The sequence below is a fragment of the Opisthocomus hoazin genome, chromosome 26 (assembly GCF_030867145.1).
Source record: "Opisthocomus hoazin isolate bOpiHoa1 chromosome 26, bOpiHoa1.hap1, whole genome shotgun sequence".
Lineage (NCBI taxonomy): Eukaryota > Metazoa > Chordata > Aves > Opisthocomiformes > Opisthocomidae > Opisthocomus > Opisthocomus hoazin.
In genome coordinates, this window is record NC_134439.1 from 2310334 (window position 1) to 2329542 (window position 19209).

Genomic DNA, 19209 nt, shown 5'->3' on the forward strand with positions numbered 1-19209 from the left:
AATATGTTATTTCAAACTGTATTTACTCTTTAATGACTAAGCAGAGCTTCTGTGAGTTCTTCCGCGTTATTCCCTGCGTTTGTAACATTTTGGTTTTCTAATCTGTGTTAAACTGTAATGGTAGCATCAAACTCACTGGTGTTTTGAAGTTTGACAGTCCTTTATATGCATATCTATAAACCCCGAAAGTACCAGTTCACCATCTAGTAACTGTTTTTATTCTGTTCAGCTCAATGATATAACTTTACATATTGCTTTTCTATATACTACTTGTAATAATGGTATTTTAAATAAAGTGTCTTGTGGATTTTTGGTATTGTAAACATTTTGTACTGGTTAATATTAAGAGACATCTTGACTTTCTCCAACGAAACGCGGCCCCTCTGCAGCTGCCAGGACGAGTTCGTTACATGGTTACTTGTTGTAGAATTGGGATGAGACCCAGGCAAGACCCCACTTCAGGTTAGTTAACATGAATTTTAGTGCTTTTGTCCATTGCTCCTCAGAGTTAAACTGTGTTTTAATAGAGTAAGAGCCACCACTGCCACCTGTATCTTCAATCTTTCCTTTCTCCACGTCCATCCTGCATCACACACAAAGTCTTATTAGTGTTACTACTGCAAGCATTTCATCTCAATACAGTGTCAGGTACTAAACTCTAGATCTGACATTCATATTATTCTGTGTCAGAATACTGGTTTTAAAGGAAATCTAGCAAGCCTCAGGTCTTCACCTGAGGAACTAGCTTTAAATTTCGATTAACCTAAGAGCAAATGTGCTAAGTCCTGCACATCATAAAGAACGCTGGGCAATTCCAGAAAGGCAGGAGTGAAGGAGCGCGTGGTGCCGTAGGCTGGCCCAGAGGTCAGTCAGTGCTGTGCGACGCAGCACACCAGGTGGTCATGGGACACGTTACATCGCAACGCTCACCTGTAAGGCAAACAAAACCGAGTTTCGCCTTTTTCCACCTCCTCTTTGAATTGCTGCACGCAGTCCAGGAAAGCCACCATTGCATGGTCAAACTTGTTGTCCCAGAAGAACCGCAGGCCCCCAGAGCAGTACAGGGGGAGCTCCTGGAAGAGAGATTCGTTTCAGGCTCCCGAGCACTCTAGTTTAGGTATGACCATTGCAGCTCTTGTGCAAGACTTAGCTTTGTTGTAAGATGCTTAGAAATGTTTTGTGGCACGTAACTGTGATTTGTTTTGTGGCAGGTGCCTACTGCATGCAGGCTCAGGTTCCTAGTCACGAACGATCATCCCACATCCTGCCACCCTCCTTGGGCCAGCTGCAGTGTATAGTTCGAGTCCTGATGCTTTTAATGCTACTGGGTGGCAGAATCAGGGGCCTGATGCAGGATAGGGAGCGAGATGCTGTTCTGTTGGAGAAGCTGGGGCAGCTAGCTTTCCCGTACCATAAATTCAGAGAGAGCTGAGTTTGTCTTCTGTGTCCCCCAGCGTGACCAGGGCTCTGTGGCATTCAAGGTCAATGCTCTCCGATGCGTGCAGGACCTCTTACCTTTGATTTGTCCGTGAGGGACTCCAAGTATGAGTGGTTGCCATACGGTACGAGACGGTATCTGAAAGGAGACGCGATCCACAGGCAGCTGAGTCTAACTGTCTTTATCGGAGCCATAAGTGAAGTGTGTATCATGTTGCACGTACCTTTGAAACTTCAGGCCCATTTTGTTAGCAAGGGCATGTAGCAACAGCACAGTCTGCCCCCAGGCAGCGTTGATCTCATTCCATTCTACAGGAACGCTGGGGAGGCGGCCAAGTCTGAAGTTGTTTATTGTGCCAAACTGACCGCTGTGCCTGCGATAAGAGGAACTGTAAATCCGCGCAGTGGGGCAGGAACAGCCTCGAGCATGCTAACCAAACCAGGGCCACATGCTGACAGGTACAGGACGCACACTGCTAACCAAGCAAAGGAGGGCGTGGAGGCTCTGGTTAAAGAGCATATATAAACACCAAGAGATCATTAAAAAGAAGCCCAAACCAAACCCCAAAACCAACCACCCGCCCACCCCCCCCAGCTACCTGCTCTGTAAAGCCTGATTTCGGAGCATTACCCTTGCCTAGCACCATAGGTCCCGGCTCAGCATCAGCATTAGCAAACGAGCCATTCCAGTCTGCTCCGACACCTGTGCAGCACTGCAAACCGCTCTGGGCTGACACTGCTGGCAGCTGTGACCAGCTGCTTTGTTGTGGGGTCACTGTGACTTAACGAGCCCCTTTCCTGTCAGAGGCAGTGCGACTCAAACAGCCCTGCGCTGCAGATTCTTGGCAAACCAAGGCAATATTCCAGTCTCTGCGTTACCAGATGTGAAAGGTTGCATTGAACACGTTGGTTTTCTTTAGTTTATCCAGTTGCATTTGGGCGTAGCGCATTTGGTTGTCCACGCTTTTCAGCTCATCGTCTAGCTCCAGCTGCTGCCTCTTGAATTCACAGTACTCTTTCTGATACCTTTTAATAAAAGCAGGACAAGAAATGCTAAGTGCAGGCTTTTACAGAAAAGCAACTGCTCACACAGTATACTAGGTTTTTTCAGTCCAGCCAACTTCAATTTTGCAAAGAATGGGTCGCTTGCTTTAGGACATTATTTACAGGTTTCTCCACATTATAATCTCACTTATTGGTTACCTAAAATCCTTGCCATAAACTGCCATTGTAGGTCACTCACTGGGCTTCTTCCTGCTCCAGCCGCTCTGCCTCCGCCCTGACTCTCTCGAAGTCTTCAGCCACGATCCTGCGGTTCTTCTCAACGTCCTCCAGCTCCTGAATCAGCTGCTCTTCTTCCAGTGCGAGTTCCTTCAGTTCTGTTTGCAGTTTCTCCTTGTCATCCTCGTTCATTTGTTCCAGTATCTCCAGACACCTCCTAAAGGACAGTGACACAGTTACTACAACGGGGACCCTGGGAAGCCACCCGCCAACAGTCCCCACTTCATGACAGCCTGCGCGCGACAGCAGAGGGGCAAAAGGGGACTCTGCTCTCACGCGCACCTCTCGCTAATCCCCAGCTCTCCGCAGTGATCCTGTGCTTGAGCCAGGAACGTGCACAGGAGAGCGAGATGGCGACCGAGATGGTGACCGAGGGCTGGCTGCTGCCTGTCAGTCACCGTCTCTGCAGAGCCCTTGGCTGCACCGCGGGTGCCGGTGGCAGTCGTTCCGACGGGCTCACAGTTCAGCTGCAGAAGCTGCGTACCACAGGACTCTCCAGAGTCAAATTTTCATCACATTCAGACCAAGAAAACCAAGCGCTGAGGTTGGGGACGTCTCTTACTGATCAGGGACAGCCAGATCAAGGCCGCAGCATTTCCCTGGGCTTCAGGCTAAAGCCATGCGGGCTCAGGTCACCTCCGGATCACTCACTTGTAGTTCTGGCACTCGTTCTCTGTGATGTTAAGCTGTGTGTCCAGCTGGTCCAGCAGAGTGTCCGTGCACTCCTCGCACAGAGGGTGATCCACGTCCGTCTGCCCAGACATGATGTCGAAGAGGTCACCGGTGACCTGCAGGAAGAGTCTCTGTTAGGGCAGGGAAGCCACAGGCAGCCGCTGGCTGGTTTTCAACAGATGGGCTCGTGCTTCTTCAGTTGGCAAAGTAATTCTTGCAGGTCAAACCTTGGTTTAAAACAAGCCAGCTTTACGGAACTACTCACCGACAAAAACACTGGAAGGCCAGTGCCACGGGCAACTTTGCAGTTTAATGGTGCAGAGCATCTCGAAGAACCGATGCTCCCTTCAAAAGTACCCGAGTTTACTGGCTCACGTCAAACTTGCCTTCAGTCTCCGGCTGAGGTTTTCCATCGTGCCGCCATCAGACGCCTCTCCGATCAACGTGAAACTGTTGGCGCTCTCTGTGGACATCATTCTTGGAAAGAATTTGATCGAGAGTTGAGTACAGAGGGTGCAGGGAGACAAGTCTAGGGCTAGGCTGAAACGCGGGCCTCGTGCGGGGGTCAGAGAGGGAGCCCAGCCCAGGCGCGCTGGCAGGGGAGCCCGCGTCGCAGGGGCTCTGGTGGGCAGCACCCCAAGCACTGCGCAGTTACGGGCGTCGCGACGGCCGCGCCCCAAACCCTGCGGGGTTATGGATGTCGTGACGGCCATGCCCCAAACGCCGGGCAGTTACAGGTGTCGCGACAGCCGTGCCCCAGGCACTGGGAGGTTCCGGGTGTCGCGATGCCGCCGCCCGCCGCGGGGCCACACGCACCGGCTGCCGAGCGAAGGCCGGGGCTGCGGGGGGCGGCCGTACCTGGCTGGCGGGATGAACCTCCTGGAGACGCCATCCTGCCGGTTCTCCGCGAAGGCCTCCTGCGGGGCGACGCGGCACCGTCAGCCACCGCAGGCCCCGCCGCCGCCGCCGCCCCCCCGCAACCCCCCACCGTACCTCCGTCAGCGCGCCCTCCTCCTCGTGCGCGTCCCCGGGCCGGGCAGGGGCGGCGGCCAGCAGCGGGGCTGCGGGAGAGGAGGCGTCACCCGGGCCCGGCCGCGGCCCGACACCCCCCCCCCCCGGCCCCCCGCCCCGGCCGCCCGGTACCGGTGAGCTCCTGGATGGTGAGGCGGTCGAGGATCTTGAAGGAGGTGTCGAGCTTCAGCGGCTGGCTGCAGCGCTGGCACACGAAGCTGACCTGCGCCGTGCAGGCGGGCGGCCGGGCCGCCTCCATGGCGCCGCTCAGCCGCGCGCCCGCCCCGCCATCGCCGCGCGGCGGAAGTGACGCGAGCGGCCGGGCACGGTCCTGGCAGGGCTGTGGGAGGCCGCGGCCGCCATTTCCGCTGGCCCCGCCCCCGGGCGGCCGTGTGAGCGGCCAGGACCCGGCGGCGCGTGCGCGCGGGGGTGCGGGGGGGGAGGGTCACGCGGGCGGCGGGCGCGCGCGGCACTGGCGGGCGCGCCGCGTGAGGTCAGTTCCGGTGGCGGCGACGCCGGTGGTGGGGCGGGCGGCAGCGCGGCCCCGCGCCAGAGCAGACCCGGACGCGCGCGCCGCCATGGCCTCGCTGCTCAAGGTGGACCCGGAGGTGAAGCTCAAGGTGCGCCCTGCGCGCGGCCCGGCCGCGCCGCCGCCTCACCGGGCCCGCGCGCCGCCTCACCGGGGTGGGGGGGGGTGGGGCCGGGCCCGCGCTGCCGCCGCTACCGGGCGGGGGGGCGCGCGCCGCGGCCGTTCCGGGTGGGAGCTGCCCGGTGTCCGGTTCCCCCCGCGCCCCCCTCCCTCGCGGGGCCCGCCGGCCCCGCGCTCCCCCCCCCCCCCCGGCGCCGGCCAGGCCCCCGGCGCCGGTCCGGGGCTCGCGGGCAGCCGGCGGCCGCGGGCCGCGCCGTGCAGGAGCGGGCCCTGACGCGCTGCTCTCTGCCTCCGCAGGTCGACTCCTTCCGCGAGCGGATCACGAGCGAGGTGAGTGCCCGTCCCGGCCCCGCAGCGGGGCCGCCAGGCCTGGCGGGGCACCGGGCCGCCTCGCTCCGCGGCGCTGGCGGCGGACGGGGCCGCAGCTCCCGCCTGGCCTCTGCCCGGGGCTCTCGCCTGCTCGCCGGACGCTGGCAGCGCGGGCCGGTGGCCCTTTGCCACATCGTCTGCTGTTTCTCTCAGGCTGAAGACCTGGTGGCAAACTTCTTCCCGAAGAAGCTGCTGGAGCTCGATGGGTTCCTCAAGGTGAGGCGCGCGTCTGCCTCGCGGCCGTTCCCGTTGCGAAGCCACGCGCTGGGAAGGACGCGGCCGGTCCCGCGCTGCGCCTTCGCTCCGTGTTTCACCTTGACCCGGAGAGGCGAAGCAGCGGCTCGGTGGGCTGCGTGCATTCGGGTGCTGCCAGCTCTAGAGGGGGTGCTTTGGGTTTTTTTTTTGTTTTCTTTGTGTGATCGCCACATTTATCTTTCTTCTGACGTGTTCGGCAGCGCCCGGCTGCCCGTCGCGAGGCTGGGGTCTCACAGGGACTCCGGCGCTGCAGACAGGCGATAGCTTTGGCCACGGTCTGGAGCTGGCACGCCGTCTCTGGGTGGGGGGAGGTCCCGTCACAGGCCTATTGTTAAACCTTTTTGTAATTCATGCTTATTATATAGTTGGATAAGAGGGAGGTCTGAATCTTTTGTCTTCTTCCTGTGTTTGGTGTGACAGAATTTGTTGGATCATAATTAAATAATAAATCTGCTTGATTTTCCAGGAGCCTATCCTGAATATTCACGATCTCACTCAGATCCATTCGGACATGAACCTCCCAGTGCCTGACCCAATTCTTCTCACAAACAGCCATGATGGACTGGACGGGGTAAGGTTACTCTCTTGGCCGTGATCCCTACTTCTGTTAATTAAAACCACGTGGCTTGCTCGGTGCCGGAGTGGGATATTCTTACCTGATAACCTGCCATGGCTCTCCCAAAGGCTTTTAGGAATCGGTCTCTCGAGCCTGGGAAGTCTGCTGGAGGTAACGCTGTACTCTGCAGTGCTCCTTTGTTTTTAAAGAAGGATGCGTAGAAACCAGGAGCTTAGCAGAGCCTCTAAAGTTTTCCTTTTTTCCTTTACAACACTGTTATAGCTTACGATTGGTTTGTGAGTAAAACATTTTGTATATTTTAGCCAAATATGAAAAAGAGGAAGCTGGAAGACCGCGAAGAGACCTTTCAGGGTAAGAGTCCCCAAGTCTCACGTCTTGCTGCCTGCCCTCTGAACCAGTGCACCGTGCCTTAGGAGTATGAAACCACAGAACCCCACCTGCCCTGTCCTGACAGCGCCTGCTGCTCGTGCAGGGCTGTTCCCGCAACCGCTCAAAGCCCGACCTACGGACGTTCTGTGGTGGAGCAGTCAGGTTCCAGCTCTTACAGGCGTAATTAGGACTTCTCTGATAGGCATAAGTAGTACTTGCTTGAGCCTGGCCTGCTGGCAGAGGCAGCTGATCTCCCTGTGGCTCTGTGCTGAAAACTCTCCTTGTCTGGAGGAAGGTACCAGGCTTTGGATTAAGCTGAGGCAGAAACAGCTCATACACGTGCATCAGGAAAATCCTTTGTGCCCAGCCTCAGCAGCCTAGAGCTCTTCAGCTCTCGTCTCCGCTCCGTGTTTTCTCGTCTCCTTCCTTTGTGATAACTGCTGTTATCCCATGTCGAATTTGCCCTTCCCCACAGGTTAGCTGTAGCCTGCTCGGTGCCCAGTGCTAGCTGCTGTGGGAGATGGGCGCTCAGCTGGACCTGCAGTCTGAGCCCCTGGCGCAGCCGTTCTGCCGCGTGCTGATGGAAGGCGTTTTTCCCCCTGCCGCTAGGTACCAAAGTGTTCGTGATGCCCAACGGGATGCTGAAGAGCAACCAGCAGCTGGTGGACATCATTGAGAAAGTGAAACCAGAAATCAGGCTGCTTATTGAGAAGTGTAATACGGTGGGTATGAGTGCTGGGACAAGTGCAGACAGCAGGGTGCTTTTGCTCCTGGAGAGGCAAAGCTGCTCGGAGTGGAAGGATTTTGTAGGTGAGGAAAGGCAGGATTCGTAGTGCAGTGTCTGAAAGTGGCTGGGAGGTAGGTGCAGGGAAATAATGTTTTCCTGAGCTCTTGGGGAGCTCTGTACTTCACTTCCTGAAGGAGGATGATGACTGTCACATAGGCCTTCCTTCCTTGAGGCTTTTCTTCACCCTCCTTTTGCACAGTCTCTGCCTGCTGCCAGCTTCTGTGGCACAGAATAAGAGATTCCCATAGGAAGCTGTTCTTGTGCTGCCTTGTGCGGTGTCCCAGCCATGTGGGAAGTGCTGCGTGAGCATGAAGGTCCTGGAGGAGTTTATCATGAACTGCATGGCAAAGGCAGGGTCCTGGGGGCCTTTGCTAGAAAGTTTGAGAGAAGTCTCTGTGGAGATGTTGGCGTTGATCAATGTTGTGACCTTTCCACCGCAGGTGAAAATGTGGGTGCAGCTTCTCATCCCCAGGATAGAAGATGGAAACAACTTTGGTGTTTCCATTCAGGTAAGGCACCACTGGCTCTGTGCCCTGCCACAGGAGAGGGCTGTGCTCCAGGGATGTGGATCTCTTGGGTTCCTCTGAATCTTTCATTTGATGGCATCCAGCAGCTGCAGTTATGGGGTGGGTTTAGGTTTTAAAACCCAAACGTGAGCTTGACATGGCACTGCTGAGACATGTTGGTTTCAGAGCCCTGAAGGCCAGCTGCAGTCTCATGAAGCTAATGGCTTCCTTGTCTTCCCTGCAGGAGGAAACAGTTGCTGAGCTTCGGACTGTGGAGAGTGAGGCAGCGTCCTACCTGGACCAGATTTCTAGGTAGGCGTGCAAGAACAGACCTCTTTTTTTGGGATCCACTCGGGAAAAGTAAAGTGCTTGGGGAAGGTCCCCCAGCTTTTCTAAGGGAGCTTGGGCCTGAAAAAAATCTTGGTGCTATTTATCTGACCTTTAGTCTTTTCCTTTTTCTACCAGATATTATATCACAAGAGCAAAGTTGGTTTCCAAAATAGCTAAGTACCCTCACGTGGTAAGTAAAAGGGGGAGTGGAGATTTACATGTTACATGCTGCTGCTTTTTGGGACTCTTTGGGCCACTTCATCACTGTCCTTTTTGAGCGGAGGGTCCCAGGGGGAAAGTGGGGATTGTAGAGGGATGCAGGACACCTGCCTTAGAGGAGAGCAGGCTGGGGGGGGGATTCCTTTGTAGAAGGCAGGACCGTCCCGTGGTGTGTGGGAGGCACCACTGAGCTCGGGCCACTCAGCTGTGCGTCTGCTCTCCCTAGGAGGACTACCGCCGCACGGTGACAGAGATCGACGAGAAGGAGTACATTAGTCTGCGCCTGATCATTTCAGAGCTGAGGAATCAATATGTAAGTGAAAAACCAGAGCTTGCACTGGCTCCCTGCACGGCAGTGGAGGGAGCCCTGTTGACCCTGCTGCTCTCCCCTTGCCCTGTGAGTACCCCTCATCCCGGCAAGCAGCCCATCTCCTCCCCACTCCGCTTTGGCTCTCACGAGAAGAGGCGACTGTTGCCTCTCCACCGCTTCCTCGAGATGCAGGTGTCGTCACCGGAGTCTAGCGCAAAATATTCCTTCCACCTCTGTGGGAACCTGTGATCCCAGCCTCTTCATGCAGTACAAGCCATTCGTGGGGTCTGCAGAGAAATCTCTTTCTGGTATTATGTGCAGTGGCTTCTGTAAAGTGTGGCTGAGCGAAGCCCTTATTTGAGCTGGGTGTGCGATTGCACGCAGGGCTTGAGGGTAGAGCCGAGCTGCGCTGTGCTGCTGTTTTAACCAGTGCTCGTTGTGGAAAAGCTGAACGCTGGATGACATCATCCTTTTGTCTAAGTCCCTTTCTCCCTTTTTGCAGGTCACTTTGCATGACATGATCCTTAAAAACATTGAGAAGATCAAGAGGCCTCGGAGCAGCAATGCTGAGACCCTCTATTAAGTGTCAACGTTTGAACTCGAGAACTGTTCAGTCAACTAAAGACCGTCATTGCCTTGGTTTGTTACGTGACTATCGAGATGGGAAACTGGCTGGAAATAGTATCGCATTCTTAGTTAAACTCTAAAGAAATTCTCGCCTAGTTTTGTGATTGGTTTTGTTCAGGTCTCAGGAGCTCTCCCTCCCTCTAGTAACTGGTAACGAGAAGGCTGTGCTGCTTTGGGGTGCCCTAGGGGCTGCTGCAGAGTGAGAGCACCAGCCAGGCAGGAACATTCCCTCATGCCTTTTTTCCTACCCATGTAGGAACGACAGTAGAGACCAAGCCCTTGTCCCGTCCCACCTCTTGGCTGGAGGCTTCACTGGGGTCTCTGGGAGCAGGGCAGACAGTCTTCAGCACGGGAGCAGGCCCGGGTGGGGGTGCAGCAGCAGAGGAACTCGCTCTTCGCTGCTGGCTGTAGCAGGGCCCCTCTGCTGCCGGGGGTCTGCGCTGACCGGCTGCAGAGGATGGGAACCTGCCCCTTGCGGGCTGGTGGCCGCGGCCACGCTCCAGTGCCGCCGGGCGGTCTGCATGCCTGCTGTGGTTCTTCTGACTCGGCAGAGCCTGCCCCGTCTGCCTCTGCCTGGTCGGTTCTGGCTAGATCGGTGCAGAGTGTGAGGCAGCGCGTGGAACTCGGGCTGGTTGCTGTCCTGGCTGGTCGCGAGCTCAGGTGGCTTCTGCTTCTGTTTGTGATTTGACTGGAGCCACTTTCCTGGCTAAAACCAACGTTACTTCGCATACGTCCTAGTGCTCCCTCAGCATGAGATGCTTTTGCCCAGGCTGAGGGAAGGGGGGGCTGGAGGTCCGATGCTAAAGCCCTGATGGTCTCCACACATGGTCAGACTGAGCCCGCTGTCTCCTGGCAGCGCTCCCCGCTGCCCGGGCAGAGCAGGCCAGCCACCGCAGCTGGTGCTTGGGGGTGAGGGTGGCCGATACCCGCCTAGTGCCACTTAAACCCTGGAGCCTTTCCCTGCAGAGGGCACGCTCGTGTGCCCGGTGACTCCTCTAAGCCGCCGGAACGTTTCATGGTCCAGTACAAACCCCTTTGGAAATGACTGGTTGCGTTGCGTCAGTTTCTGTGTGTGGCAAGTGGGCCCATAACGCTGCAGGCTCCAAAATTTTCTTATTTATGGTATTTCTACTGAAGTTCCTTATTCGGGGAACTTGAAATCATTTGTTTCAGGAACCTTGCTGTTTCCTGGGTCTTGCTGTTACACCCTTATATTCTTATTGTGCAGTAGCCTTAATAGTTGTATTAACCTCATTGTAACAACAGTGACAAACGGAATGAATTTTCTCCCCTTCTTTTTTTACTTTTTTTTTGTTTGTTTCTTCTGCTTCCACATCTAAGAGCCATGTTGTCTCTTGCTGGTTTCCCAGGGATTTGCCCAGAGTGCGGAGGGCCGCTGGCCCTTGCGATAGACTCTGCTCTTGTTGTTTGTAGTAAGTCAGCTCTTGGTCTTCCCGCTAATAAACATTCAGTAACAAACCAACTGCATTCTAGCTGCTGTCTGGGAGCAGCACTTCCCCTTGTGTTTCTTTGTATTGATTCCTTTTAATTTGTTTGGCTCTCTTTGCCAGGATGAAAGTATGTAAACTTTTGCCATGTCAGGAAATTAAAATAAGGTACTTGGAATTCTTTCAAGGTAGCCCCTCGTGTGTGATACTGAGCTCTTCGGCTGAGCAGTGTTGATGCCTGTGCTGGTCCTTTCTCGCATCCAGTTGCTCCTTCCCTGCGTTCTCCTCGTTCCTCTCTGGCTGTTGTACACTGCTGTGCCCTGCTCTGTCGCTGGGTCTGTTCCTTCAGCGTGCCTTACGCTAGGCCCACCGCCATGGTTTGATGGGCTCTGCCCTGTCTCTGCCCGGCGTGCGGGGCTCGGGCCATCGCGCTTAGAACGGACGCGAGAGGTGCGTGGTGTTCCCCGGGGCGGCTGCACGGCTGCGTGGCATTCATGTCCCCCTGGGGCTGGTTCATGGCGTTCGTGTCCCCCCCCCGGAGCTGGTTCATGGCGTTCGTGTCCCCCCCGGGCGGGTGCCGGGTGCTGCGGGGCCGGGGCCGCTGCTCCCTCGGCTGCGGCGGCCGCCCCGCAGCCCCCACCCAGGCTCCGCCGCTCCCCGGGGCTCCTCCTTGTCCGCGTCGCGCTCCCTCCCGTCTCCGCTGCACCGCAGCCCGGGGCGCCGAGGCCTCTCCGGGACACCCCGTTCCCCACGCCCTGCCCGCCGGCACCGGCACCACTCGGTGCCTGCCCGGGGCCCGGCCGCCCTCCCCGGCCCGGCTGCCGCTAGGTGGGGCCGGAGCCCCGCCCCGGAGCCCCGCCAACCCCGCGCCCCGCCGTGCAGGCTGCGGGCTCCCCGCGCCCCGCCGTGCGGCCTGCGGGCTCCCCGGGCCCCGCGCCCCGCCGTGCGGCCTGCGGGCTCCCCGCGCCCCGCCGTGCGGCGTGCGGCGCGGGCAGGCCCCACTGGAGCCCGAGCCCGGGGCGGCGGCCGGGGCCGGAGCCCGCAGGCCGGGCTGTTGCTCCCGGGCCGTGCCGGCGGCTGGCGGGGGGGCCGGGGTCCCGTGGTCTCAGCCCGCGGTCCCGGAGCGGGGTTTCTGCGGGCACAGGCTCCCGAGACGCGGGGGCCGCTGAACTCGGGGCGGAGCGGGGCACGGCCGCGGGGCACAGACACGAGCGCTGCCCGCAGCACGATGGGCGCGGACGGGGGCCCAGCCACCCCCCGCCTGCCCCACGCGCGCTGACCCCCGAGCCGGGGGGGGAAGTGGGGTTCCCGAGGGTTTCCAGGGGCTCGCCCGTGCCGGGAGAGCTGGCGAGGGGTTTTCTGCACCGCGTTCTGTCCCCAGCCGCCCAGCAGCCACCGACGCCGAGTTCCCGCCTCAAAAGCCGTCTGTCTCTGGGTTGCGGTTCTAGAAATTTCAGAGACTTTTTTTTGCCATCTCCACCTTTCTGTGCGAGCGAAAACCAGCGGAGTCCTCTCTTCCTGGCTTTGGGGGGCACGGACATTCTGGCAGATACAAGATGGGGCGGTGGGCAGTACCCGACAGCACCCACGCAGCCAAAATAAGCGTTGGCGGGGTGTGAAGTCTCCCCGTGGGGTGCGGGACGGGGTGGTGGGCTTAATCGGACTGGGGAGCGGGGTGGGGGGAAGAGGTGTGTGCGCCAAGCGGGTCATAAACCAGTTACGCTGCTGTTAGTGAGACATGTAATTTTTAAAATTCTAGGTTAGCTTTAAGCTGCTTCAGGCTTCTTTTGGAGAAGGTGCACAAGCAGCTCGGTGGGGTGTGTGGCCCTGAAAGATCCCTGACGGCTTTTCGCCGGTGAGGTATTGACACAGGTTTCCTGGCTCTGCAGGCTCAGTTAATTCCTCTGCTTCCTGAAATTCCCGCTGCAAGATAGAGGGGGGATTTAGAGCTGTTCTGTTTATTCTGAAGCGGAGCTCCCAGAAAGCGCGGGCTGATCCTCCTGTTGCTTGTAATAAGCTCTAAAAGCCCTCAGCCTGTAAAATGCAGCAGAAATGGACGGTATTAAATACCGTGGTGTTAGACACGGCATCCACGGCACACGTCCTGTAGCGGGGCAGAGGCAGCACAGGCGGCTTCCTTCGTGCCATCTGTACCCCGCAGACCGGGGGGGTGTGCGGTGGCTTGTTTGTCGTGGGGATGTCATTACAGGTTAGGGTTTCTCTTTTCTTTTTTCCAAACGTCCAGCATGCACAGAACTCCGAATGCTCCCACATTTTATTTTCAGACATCTCCGAGGCAAGCGGCAGGGTTGAGTTGTGATTTGTGGGGCAGTAAGGCCTGTGGAGTTTGTCCAGGTCTCTGAAACTACTGCTGTGCCGCTTAGAAAATGACATTCTGTAATTGCAGCCTCTGCCTTGACTTTTAGGGACTTGGGATGCAAAACCAAGAGGCGAAGTCAAAACTGAATGAGCTGCTCTTTTTGTAGTTCTGTAAGGAGATGTCGGCGTGAGCATTGCGTGCAGCCTCAGAGGGTCGTGGAGCAGTCCCAGCTGCGCAGGTGCGTGGTGCAGCAGACCGCTTGTTGAATTCCTGGGAGGCAGGAGGTGTGTCCTGCCTCTGCTCTAAACCCTACCCGAGGCACCAGTGCTCACTGAGCGAAACAGATGCCATGTTCTAGGCTGACACCAAAAGGGAATTTTCCTTTCGAGCCTAACCCCAAGTAATCCTCAAAGCCTTGTTGACTTCATGGATTGAAAGACTGACTTGGAAGTCAGCACTTCTTCGCAGTTGGGAGCTGCTCAGAGGCATCTGATCCTGCCCCTGGAGACCAGCTGAAAGTCGGTGAGAGCAAGGTGGCTGTCGCATCCCATGTTGCTGGGGCTCTCTTCTCATCTGCCCTGGCTCTCCCCATTGCCTGTGTCTGTGCCACAGAGTGATCCCCTCTGGTGGCCCAGCGGGCTCGTGAATTGACTGCTGTGGCTCTCCAGGCTTTGCTGGCACAACGGCCAGCGAGGCAGAGATGACGCATGCTGGCACGGAGTGGACGTGCGTGTCCCAGACCTGCACAGCTGCAGCCGGGGCTAAAGAAGGCTGAGGCTGCCAGTGGTGGTGAGGATAATGGTGTGTGTCCTCTGGCAACGTGGCCTTCTGCCTACCAGGGTGGTGTCTGGTGAGCATGGCCGGAGGACAGCGGAGGGGCTGAGCCCAGGGCAAGCTCCGCTGCAGAGGAAGAACTGGAGGCAGTGGCGAGGCTGGGGAGGGCTGCCTCCCACCAGGAAACTCTGACAGGAGGAGGAAGAGAGGCCAGGGTGAGGTGAGGTGAGGCTGGCAGCAGGAGTGGAAATGTTGGGTTGAATCTCCAGCCCTGGTTCTCTTGGATGCTTTGTGCTTCTCAGCACCAGCTCCGGGACAGGCAGGGGTTGTAGCTGGAGCGGTTGTGTCTTGTCTACCCCAGGCATCTGCCGCGTGGAGCCCCGAGTCCTGTCGTGTGGCCACCTCATTCTGCCAAGGCCTTTCAACAGCGCGGTGAGACCAGCAGAGACGCCTTTGGTGGGGATGGCAGCGGGCCGTTGTCCCAAAGCCCTGGAGGTGGCTGCTCAGCCAGGGCAACGGTGGCCTGGCAGCACAGCGAGAGCGGGCGCTGCCTCGGCTGCCTGCGTGGATGCCGCAGGCTGGGGTGGTTTTGTCCTTGGAGGGAACTTCTCAGAGCCTGCACCTCGGTTTCTGTTTGAACGGGAGGCAGAGATGAAACGCTGGGGAATTTATTACTTCGTTGCTGTTCGGAGGTGCGAACTGAGAGCTAGTTGTTCACAGCACATCGGGGCATGAATATCATCCTGAACTGCATCTCCCCATGCCTGCTGAAGTTTTGATGCTGCTACACCGATGGAACCCTTTGCTGAAAACACATCCATGTGGAAGATTTAAAAAAAATAAAATGAATAGTAACTCCAAGCTTGGAATCATGCTGCCAGGGAGAATGTTTACAAGGAAGCAGGCTGATAAACAAGGATATTCGGTGAGTTGCAGAGGTGAAATTCTACCGTGTGGCAACAATTCCCAGCTTGTCAGAGCACAGCAGTAGTCCCAGCCACCTCAGTCTGACTACAGGAGCTTCGTTTTTACAGGCAGCCTCAGGAAGCTAGGTTGGACTGAAAAAGTAACAGAATTATGTGGAACTTGTCTGACTCACTGACCCTGCATCTCCACTAGTTCTTTCAGGGCACTGCTCGTGGAGGAGGACGGAGGAGGCTGCAGCTGAGAGAGGAGATCTGCCCTTTCTGGTCACCACGAATTTCAGATCTCCTCCCCTAGCCTCTCCCAGTCTTTTGTACTTTCCGTGGTAATCCATCCAGTGCAGCGTAAACTGACAGAGGCAGCAGCTAGAAACCCTACTCTGAAAGCCGGTGTGAATGCCTCAGGGCCAGCAGCAGCATGCACATGAAAACCGTGCTCATCCTCCTCGTTCTGGCTTTAGCCACGATATTTGCTTTGGTCTGTGTGCTGCTGACCAGGGGAAGGGCCCCCAGCACCTGCCAGCACCAGCCCCCGGAGCAGGAGGACACCGATGGCGGCCGCAGCCTGGTCTTTGCTGACCTGACGCCTGAAGAGATGGTGCAGGTGGTGCGGTACCTGCAGGCAAACCTCGGGGTGCAGCTGGTCGACGCCTCGCGTGCGAAGCCCTCCGACAACTGCATCGCCTCCGTCGACGTGCAGGTCCCCGCCAAGGCAGAGGTGCTGCGGTTCCTGGATGGTGGGGGGGCTCGGCCCCCCCGGGAGGCGCTGGCTGTGCTCTACTTTGGGAACCAGCCAGACCCCAACATCACCGAGTACGTGGTGGGTCCGCTGCCGACGCCGGCGTATCACCGGGACGTCACGGTGCAGAAGTACGGGGGGAAGGTGCCGTACCACCGCAGACCGACACTGGCTGTTGAATACAAACAGGTTGCAGGGTTTTTAAAAAGCCAGGTGTTCCCCACAGCTCTGTCTTTCATGCGTCAAGTAATGGAGTATGATGGAGCCAACCTGGCGGCCCTGACAGCAGCTCCCCGTGGATTCCAGTCTGGAGATCGGATCACTTGGTTCGCTTTGTTTCAGAACGTGAGCGGGTTCTTTGTGCACCCGGTGGGGCTGGAGGTGCTGGTGGACCACAGCAGCCTGGACATCTCCCGGTGGGCAGTGAGCAGGGTCTTCTACAACGGGCAGTACTACAGGGACATGGTTCAGCTGGAGAGTGCCTATGTGCAGGGTCGCGTCAGCGTGGAGAAGGTGAGGAAAGCGCCGTGGGATGGGGACTTCTCGTCCATGAAGCCCCGAGCGCCCTCGGCTGCGCTGTTCCCTTTGCAGTACGAGCCCCAGGGTCCCCGCTACAGCGTCAGGAGCAACCTCGTCCTCTTCCAGGCATGGAGCTTTGCCTTTGGGATGAGCGTGAGCACGGGCCTGCGCCTGTTTGACATCCGACACAAGGGGGAGAGGGTTGCCTATGAAATCAGTGTCCAAGAAGCGTTGTCAGTGTATGGCTCCAACTGCCCCGGAGGGATGTCAACGAGGTACATGGACGGGAGCTTTGGCATCGGGCGCTACACCTCCCCCTTGGTGCGAGGGGTCGACTGCCCCTATTTAGCGATGTACCTGGATGTGCACTACCTTGCTCATTCCCAGGTCCCTAGAATTAGTAAAAATGCCCTCTGCATTTTTGAGCAGAACCTGGGCTCCCCTCTGAGGCGCCACTACTCCAACTTGCAGTCGCTCTACTACGGGGGCCTGGTCAACTCTGCTCTGGTCGTTCGGTCCATTGCAACCGTGGGCAACTACGACTACGTGTGGGACTTCATCTTCTACCAGAACGGGGCCATCGAAGGCAAGGTCCAGGCCACGGGGTACCTGAGCTCATCCTTTCTCCATGGCGATGGTCTGAGATACGGCAATAGGGTTTGGGAGCACACGCTGGGTACGATACACACCCATTCCATCAACTACAAAGTGGACTTGGATGTGGGAGGTAGGTCTGGGTCTTTCTTTAATGCCTGCCTTTATACAGGTAAACCCCAGAGCTTTGGGGGGTTTGCCTCCTAGTCTGTGGAATCCCTAATAACTGACATCAGAACTCTGCTTTTTCACTCTCCTAACCTTTTGGCACAGAATTATTTTTCTATGTATAAAATAGTCTGTCAAGGTCATGATGTTGAAGGCAGTGCGAATTGTCTGAGAGCTCTGTGTTCAGCCCAGGGAAAGTATGAAAGGTAGCAGCTGAAAAATGTTTGTGTTTCCTTGAGGCCTCACGTCTGGCACGGTGCGTGTTGCCATAGGCATGGCCGAGCAGACAGGGAGACACAGCCCTGTCTGCGGGGCTGAAGGTGCGAGCCTGATGCTGGTCTTGGCGCTCCTTGTAACGTGGGAAAGTCCTTTTTGTATCTTGACTGCCCGTGGTAAAGCAGGGCAGCTGGACCGGCGCTCTGCAGGGCTGAGCTTGTGCGGCTCTGTCGCTGCTGCTCTTTTGAGGAAATCTTGTAACTTGGATGCTGACTCTCGGGCTGCAAAGCCGCTGCAGTGAGCCAGTGAATTCCCCTGCTCCCGCACCGAGTCACGGTTTCTGGCGGCGGATCCGTGCGGAAGGTTATTTGAGTCCAGGAGCAGCTCCCTCGGCACCGTCTGGCGCGCTGAGCAGCGAAGTGCTGGCATCCACCCCGGGACGCACAAGGATGCTCAGCCTGGGAGGACGGCTTTGCTTCCCCTGAGAGGCCACGCCAGTTACTACGGTGTAGGAAGGTGCCAGGGCTGTGTCGGTGGCACAGGCAGGCAGCGTTAGGTGTCTGTTACAGAAACCGCTCCAGTGAAAGGTTGGGGAAAAAATGTTTTACATCTACGCAGGACTGAAGAGATTGCTGGTAGGCAGTGGACTGCATCTGCCCCAGCCCAAGGAGAAATGCAGCTGCAGTAACCCGTGCTGACTCCTGAATTGTGGGAAGTAATCAGAGAACAACATACGTCAAGCTGCAGCTGACTCCGATGCAAGCGTTCAGTCCTGGCGCGTGTCCTCTGTTGTACCTGCCTGCGACGTGGTGGTTTGCGTGGCCTTCCAAGGTGTTGCTGCTGTCATTATGGTCACCAACAGGGCTGATACTGCTTCCCTTCCCTTAAACAGGGCTCAAAAACATGCTGAAACACAGTTCCTGCGTGGGGCAAGGTCCTTTTCCATGACTGCTCTGCCCCTCGGTTCCCTGCTCTGTTTACAGTCCCCGAGCCCTCGCTGCTGCAAAGTGCTCTGGATAAGAGTTGTGTAAAATCCCAGACTTGTTCCCCTTGGCGAGGGAGGGGAGCCCTGTCCTGAGCAGCAGGCTCGGGGCTGTGTGGTCTGCGGGAGAGGCGCCTGGCAGGATCCCCACCTTCTGAGAGCAGGGAAGGCAAAACTGCAGCACAGAAAAAATGGGTCATCTCCTGCACAGGTTTCTTGGATCCTGATCTGAGGCTGTTGTGAGACCTGCAGGGAAAGGGCAATTATTGCCTGGCTGGAAGTGAGAATGAAAACACAAGGCCCTAAATTAACATGATGGCACGAGTGGTGAATGGATCCGGTGCTGCAGTGGTTTCAGCCCCTGCCCAGCCCCTCTGGCCTGTGCGTCAAGCTGCTTCCACCCGAAGGAGGTGAAGCGGGCCACGGTCTCCGGAGAGCCGTCCTCGGCTGTTGGGACGTGTCGCTGCCACCTCGCCTGGGTCCAGCCTCGCAGGGGCTGGGGGCCGTGCAGGAGCGGCCGCCTCGCAGCGCAGTGGGGCGGCCCCGGCCCCCTGCTCGCTGCCTCCAAAGCGCTGTGCACGGCTGTGCTCGCTGGGGAAGCGCCGGCGTGCGGTTGGGAGTGCTGAACGGTTTCCTGACAGTTGCCATTTCTGCCCGTGACAGCTCTTGTCCAAGGATCGTGTCTGCTGGAGTGGGGTTGAGGGGGCTGAGTGGGGACAGATGTGTCCTGTTAGTCATCCTGCAGCCACTGCTCTTCCCGGCACGGCCGTTTTAGACCCTGCCTTTTGCTTGCAGTCGCTGCCAGGAGTTCAGTCAGTGTTGCACTCGCTGCCAGGGGTTCGAGCAGTGCTGCTGTTCTCCCTGGGGAGCTTCCTCCCAGCTTGGCCAGTCTGCCCACAGCTGGAGCTGGTCTGGAGCTGCCAGGTCCCTTCCCTTGGGGATGGGAGGGACTTGGAGACGGCAGAGAATGGCGACAGGGAGGACAGGCACATGGAGGTGCTGGGGAGCCGGCAGGTCTGGGGCTTTCCTGGAGCACCAGCCTAGACTGGCCCTGCAGGGGAGTGGGGCTGGTCCCGGGGCACTGGGGTGTGGAAGGAGCAGAGCCAGCTACGCCTACCCCTGTGGCA

General features: G+C 57.6%; 3 protein-coding genes across 4 annotated transcripts; 2 read left to right on the forward strand and 1 right to left on the reverse strand.

The window, feature by feature from the left end:
• Positions 1 to 6: 6 nt before the first annotated feature.
• Positions 7 to 4711, reverse strand: BECN1 (beclin 1). Of its 2 annotated transcripts, XM_075443714.1 has the most exons (11): positions 4534 to 4711; positions 4384 to 4451; positions 4249 to 4307; positions 3777 to 3867; positions 3370 to 3506; positions 2681 to 2875; positions 2317 to 2463; positions 1662 to 1811; positions 1516 to 1576; positions 931 to 1073; positions 7 to 583 (listed from the first exon to the last, which is right to left on the reverse strand). In XM_075443714.1, exons 1-11 carry the CDS (start codon positions 4658 to 4660, stop codon positions 415 to 417), a joined length of 1347 nt encoding a protein of 448 aa, XP_075299829.1. In that variant the 5' UTR covers positions 4661 to 4711; the 3' UTR covers positions 7 to 414. The 2 variants fall into 2 exon arrangements, with proteins under 2 accessions (XP_075299829.1, XP_075299830.1); XM_075443715.1 differs by lacking the exons at positions 7 to 583; positions 931 to 1073 and adding an exon at positions 594 to 930.
• Positions 4712 to 4888: 177 nt separating this feature from the next.
• PSME3 (proteasome activator subunit 3) lies at positions 4889 to 10887 on the forward strand. Its single transcript, XM_075443717.1, has 11 exons — positions 4889 to 5021; positions 5348 to 5380; positions 5573 to 5635; positions 6141 to 6245; positions 6554 to 6602; positions 7230 to 7342; positions 7848 to 7916; positions 8158 to 8225; positions 8379 to 8433; positions 8689 to 8775; positions 9275 to 10887. Exons 1-11 carry the CDS (start codon positions 4980 to 4982, stop codon positions 9353 to 9355), a joined length of 765 nt encoding a protein of 254 aa, XP_075299832.1. The 5' UTR covers positions 4889 to 4979; the 3' UTR covers positions 9356 to 10887.
• Positions 10888 to 15124: 4237 nt separating this feature from the next.
• Positions 15125 to 17401, forward strand: LOC104338694 (amine oxidase [copper-containing] 3-like). Its single transcript, XM_075443553.1, has 2 exons — positions 15125 to 16849; positions 17157 to 17401. The coding sequence occupies exons 1-2, from the start codon at positions 15283 to 15285 to the stop codon at positions 17399 to 17401; spliced, it is 1812 nt and encodes a 603-aa protein (XP_075299668.1). The 5' UTR covers positions 15125 to 15282.
• Positions 17402 to 19209: the final 1808 nt, after the last annotated feature.

What these genes read in the sequence shown, in the direction of transcription:
- BECN1 (XM_075443714.1), bottom strand. Translation starts at nt 4,660, where the DNA reads ATGGAGGCGGCCCGGCCGCCCGCCTGCACGGCGCAGGTCAGCTTCGTG. An exon ending in AGGTTCATCCCGCCAGCCAG is followed by an intron (nt 3,868 to 4,248) that starts GTACGGCCGCCC and finishes ATTCTTTCCAAG; the next exon opens with AATGATGTCCACAGAGAGCG. An exon ending in CCCTCACGGACAAATCAAAG is followed by an intron (nt 1,074 to 1,515) that starts GTAAGAGGTCCT and finishes TCTCTCTTCCAG; the next exon opens with GAGCTCCCCCTGTACTGCTC.
- PSME3 (XM_075443717.1), top strand. Translation starts at nt 4,980, where the DNA reads ATGGCCTCGCTGCTCAAGGTGGACCCGGAGGTGAAGCTCAAG. An exon ending in GCGAGCGGATCACGAGCGAG is followed by an intron (nt 5,381 to 5,572) that starts GTGAGTGCCCGT and finishes TGTTTCTCTCAG; the next exon opens with GCTGAAGACCTGGTGGCAAA. An exon ending in TTATTGAGAAGTGTAATACG is followed by an intron (nt 7,343 to 7,847) that starts GTGGGTATGAGT and finishes TTTCCACCGCAG; the next exon opens with GTGAAAATGTGGGTGCAGCT.
- LOC104338694 (XM_075443553.1), top strand. Translation starts at nt 15,283, where the DNA reads ATGCACATGAAAACCGTGCTCATCCTCCTCGTTCTGGCTTTAGCCACG. An exon ending in AGTGGACTTGGATGTGGGAG is followed by an intron (nt 16,850 to 17,156) that starts GTAGGTCTGGGT and finishes GTGTTGCCATAG; the next exon opens with GCATGGCCGAGCAGACAGGG.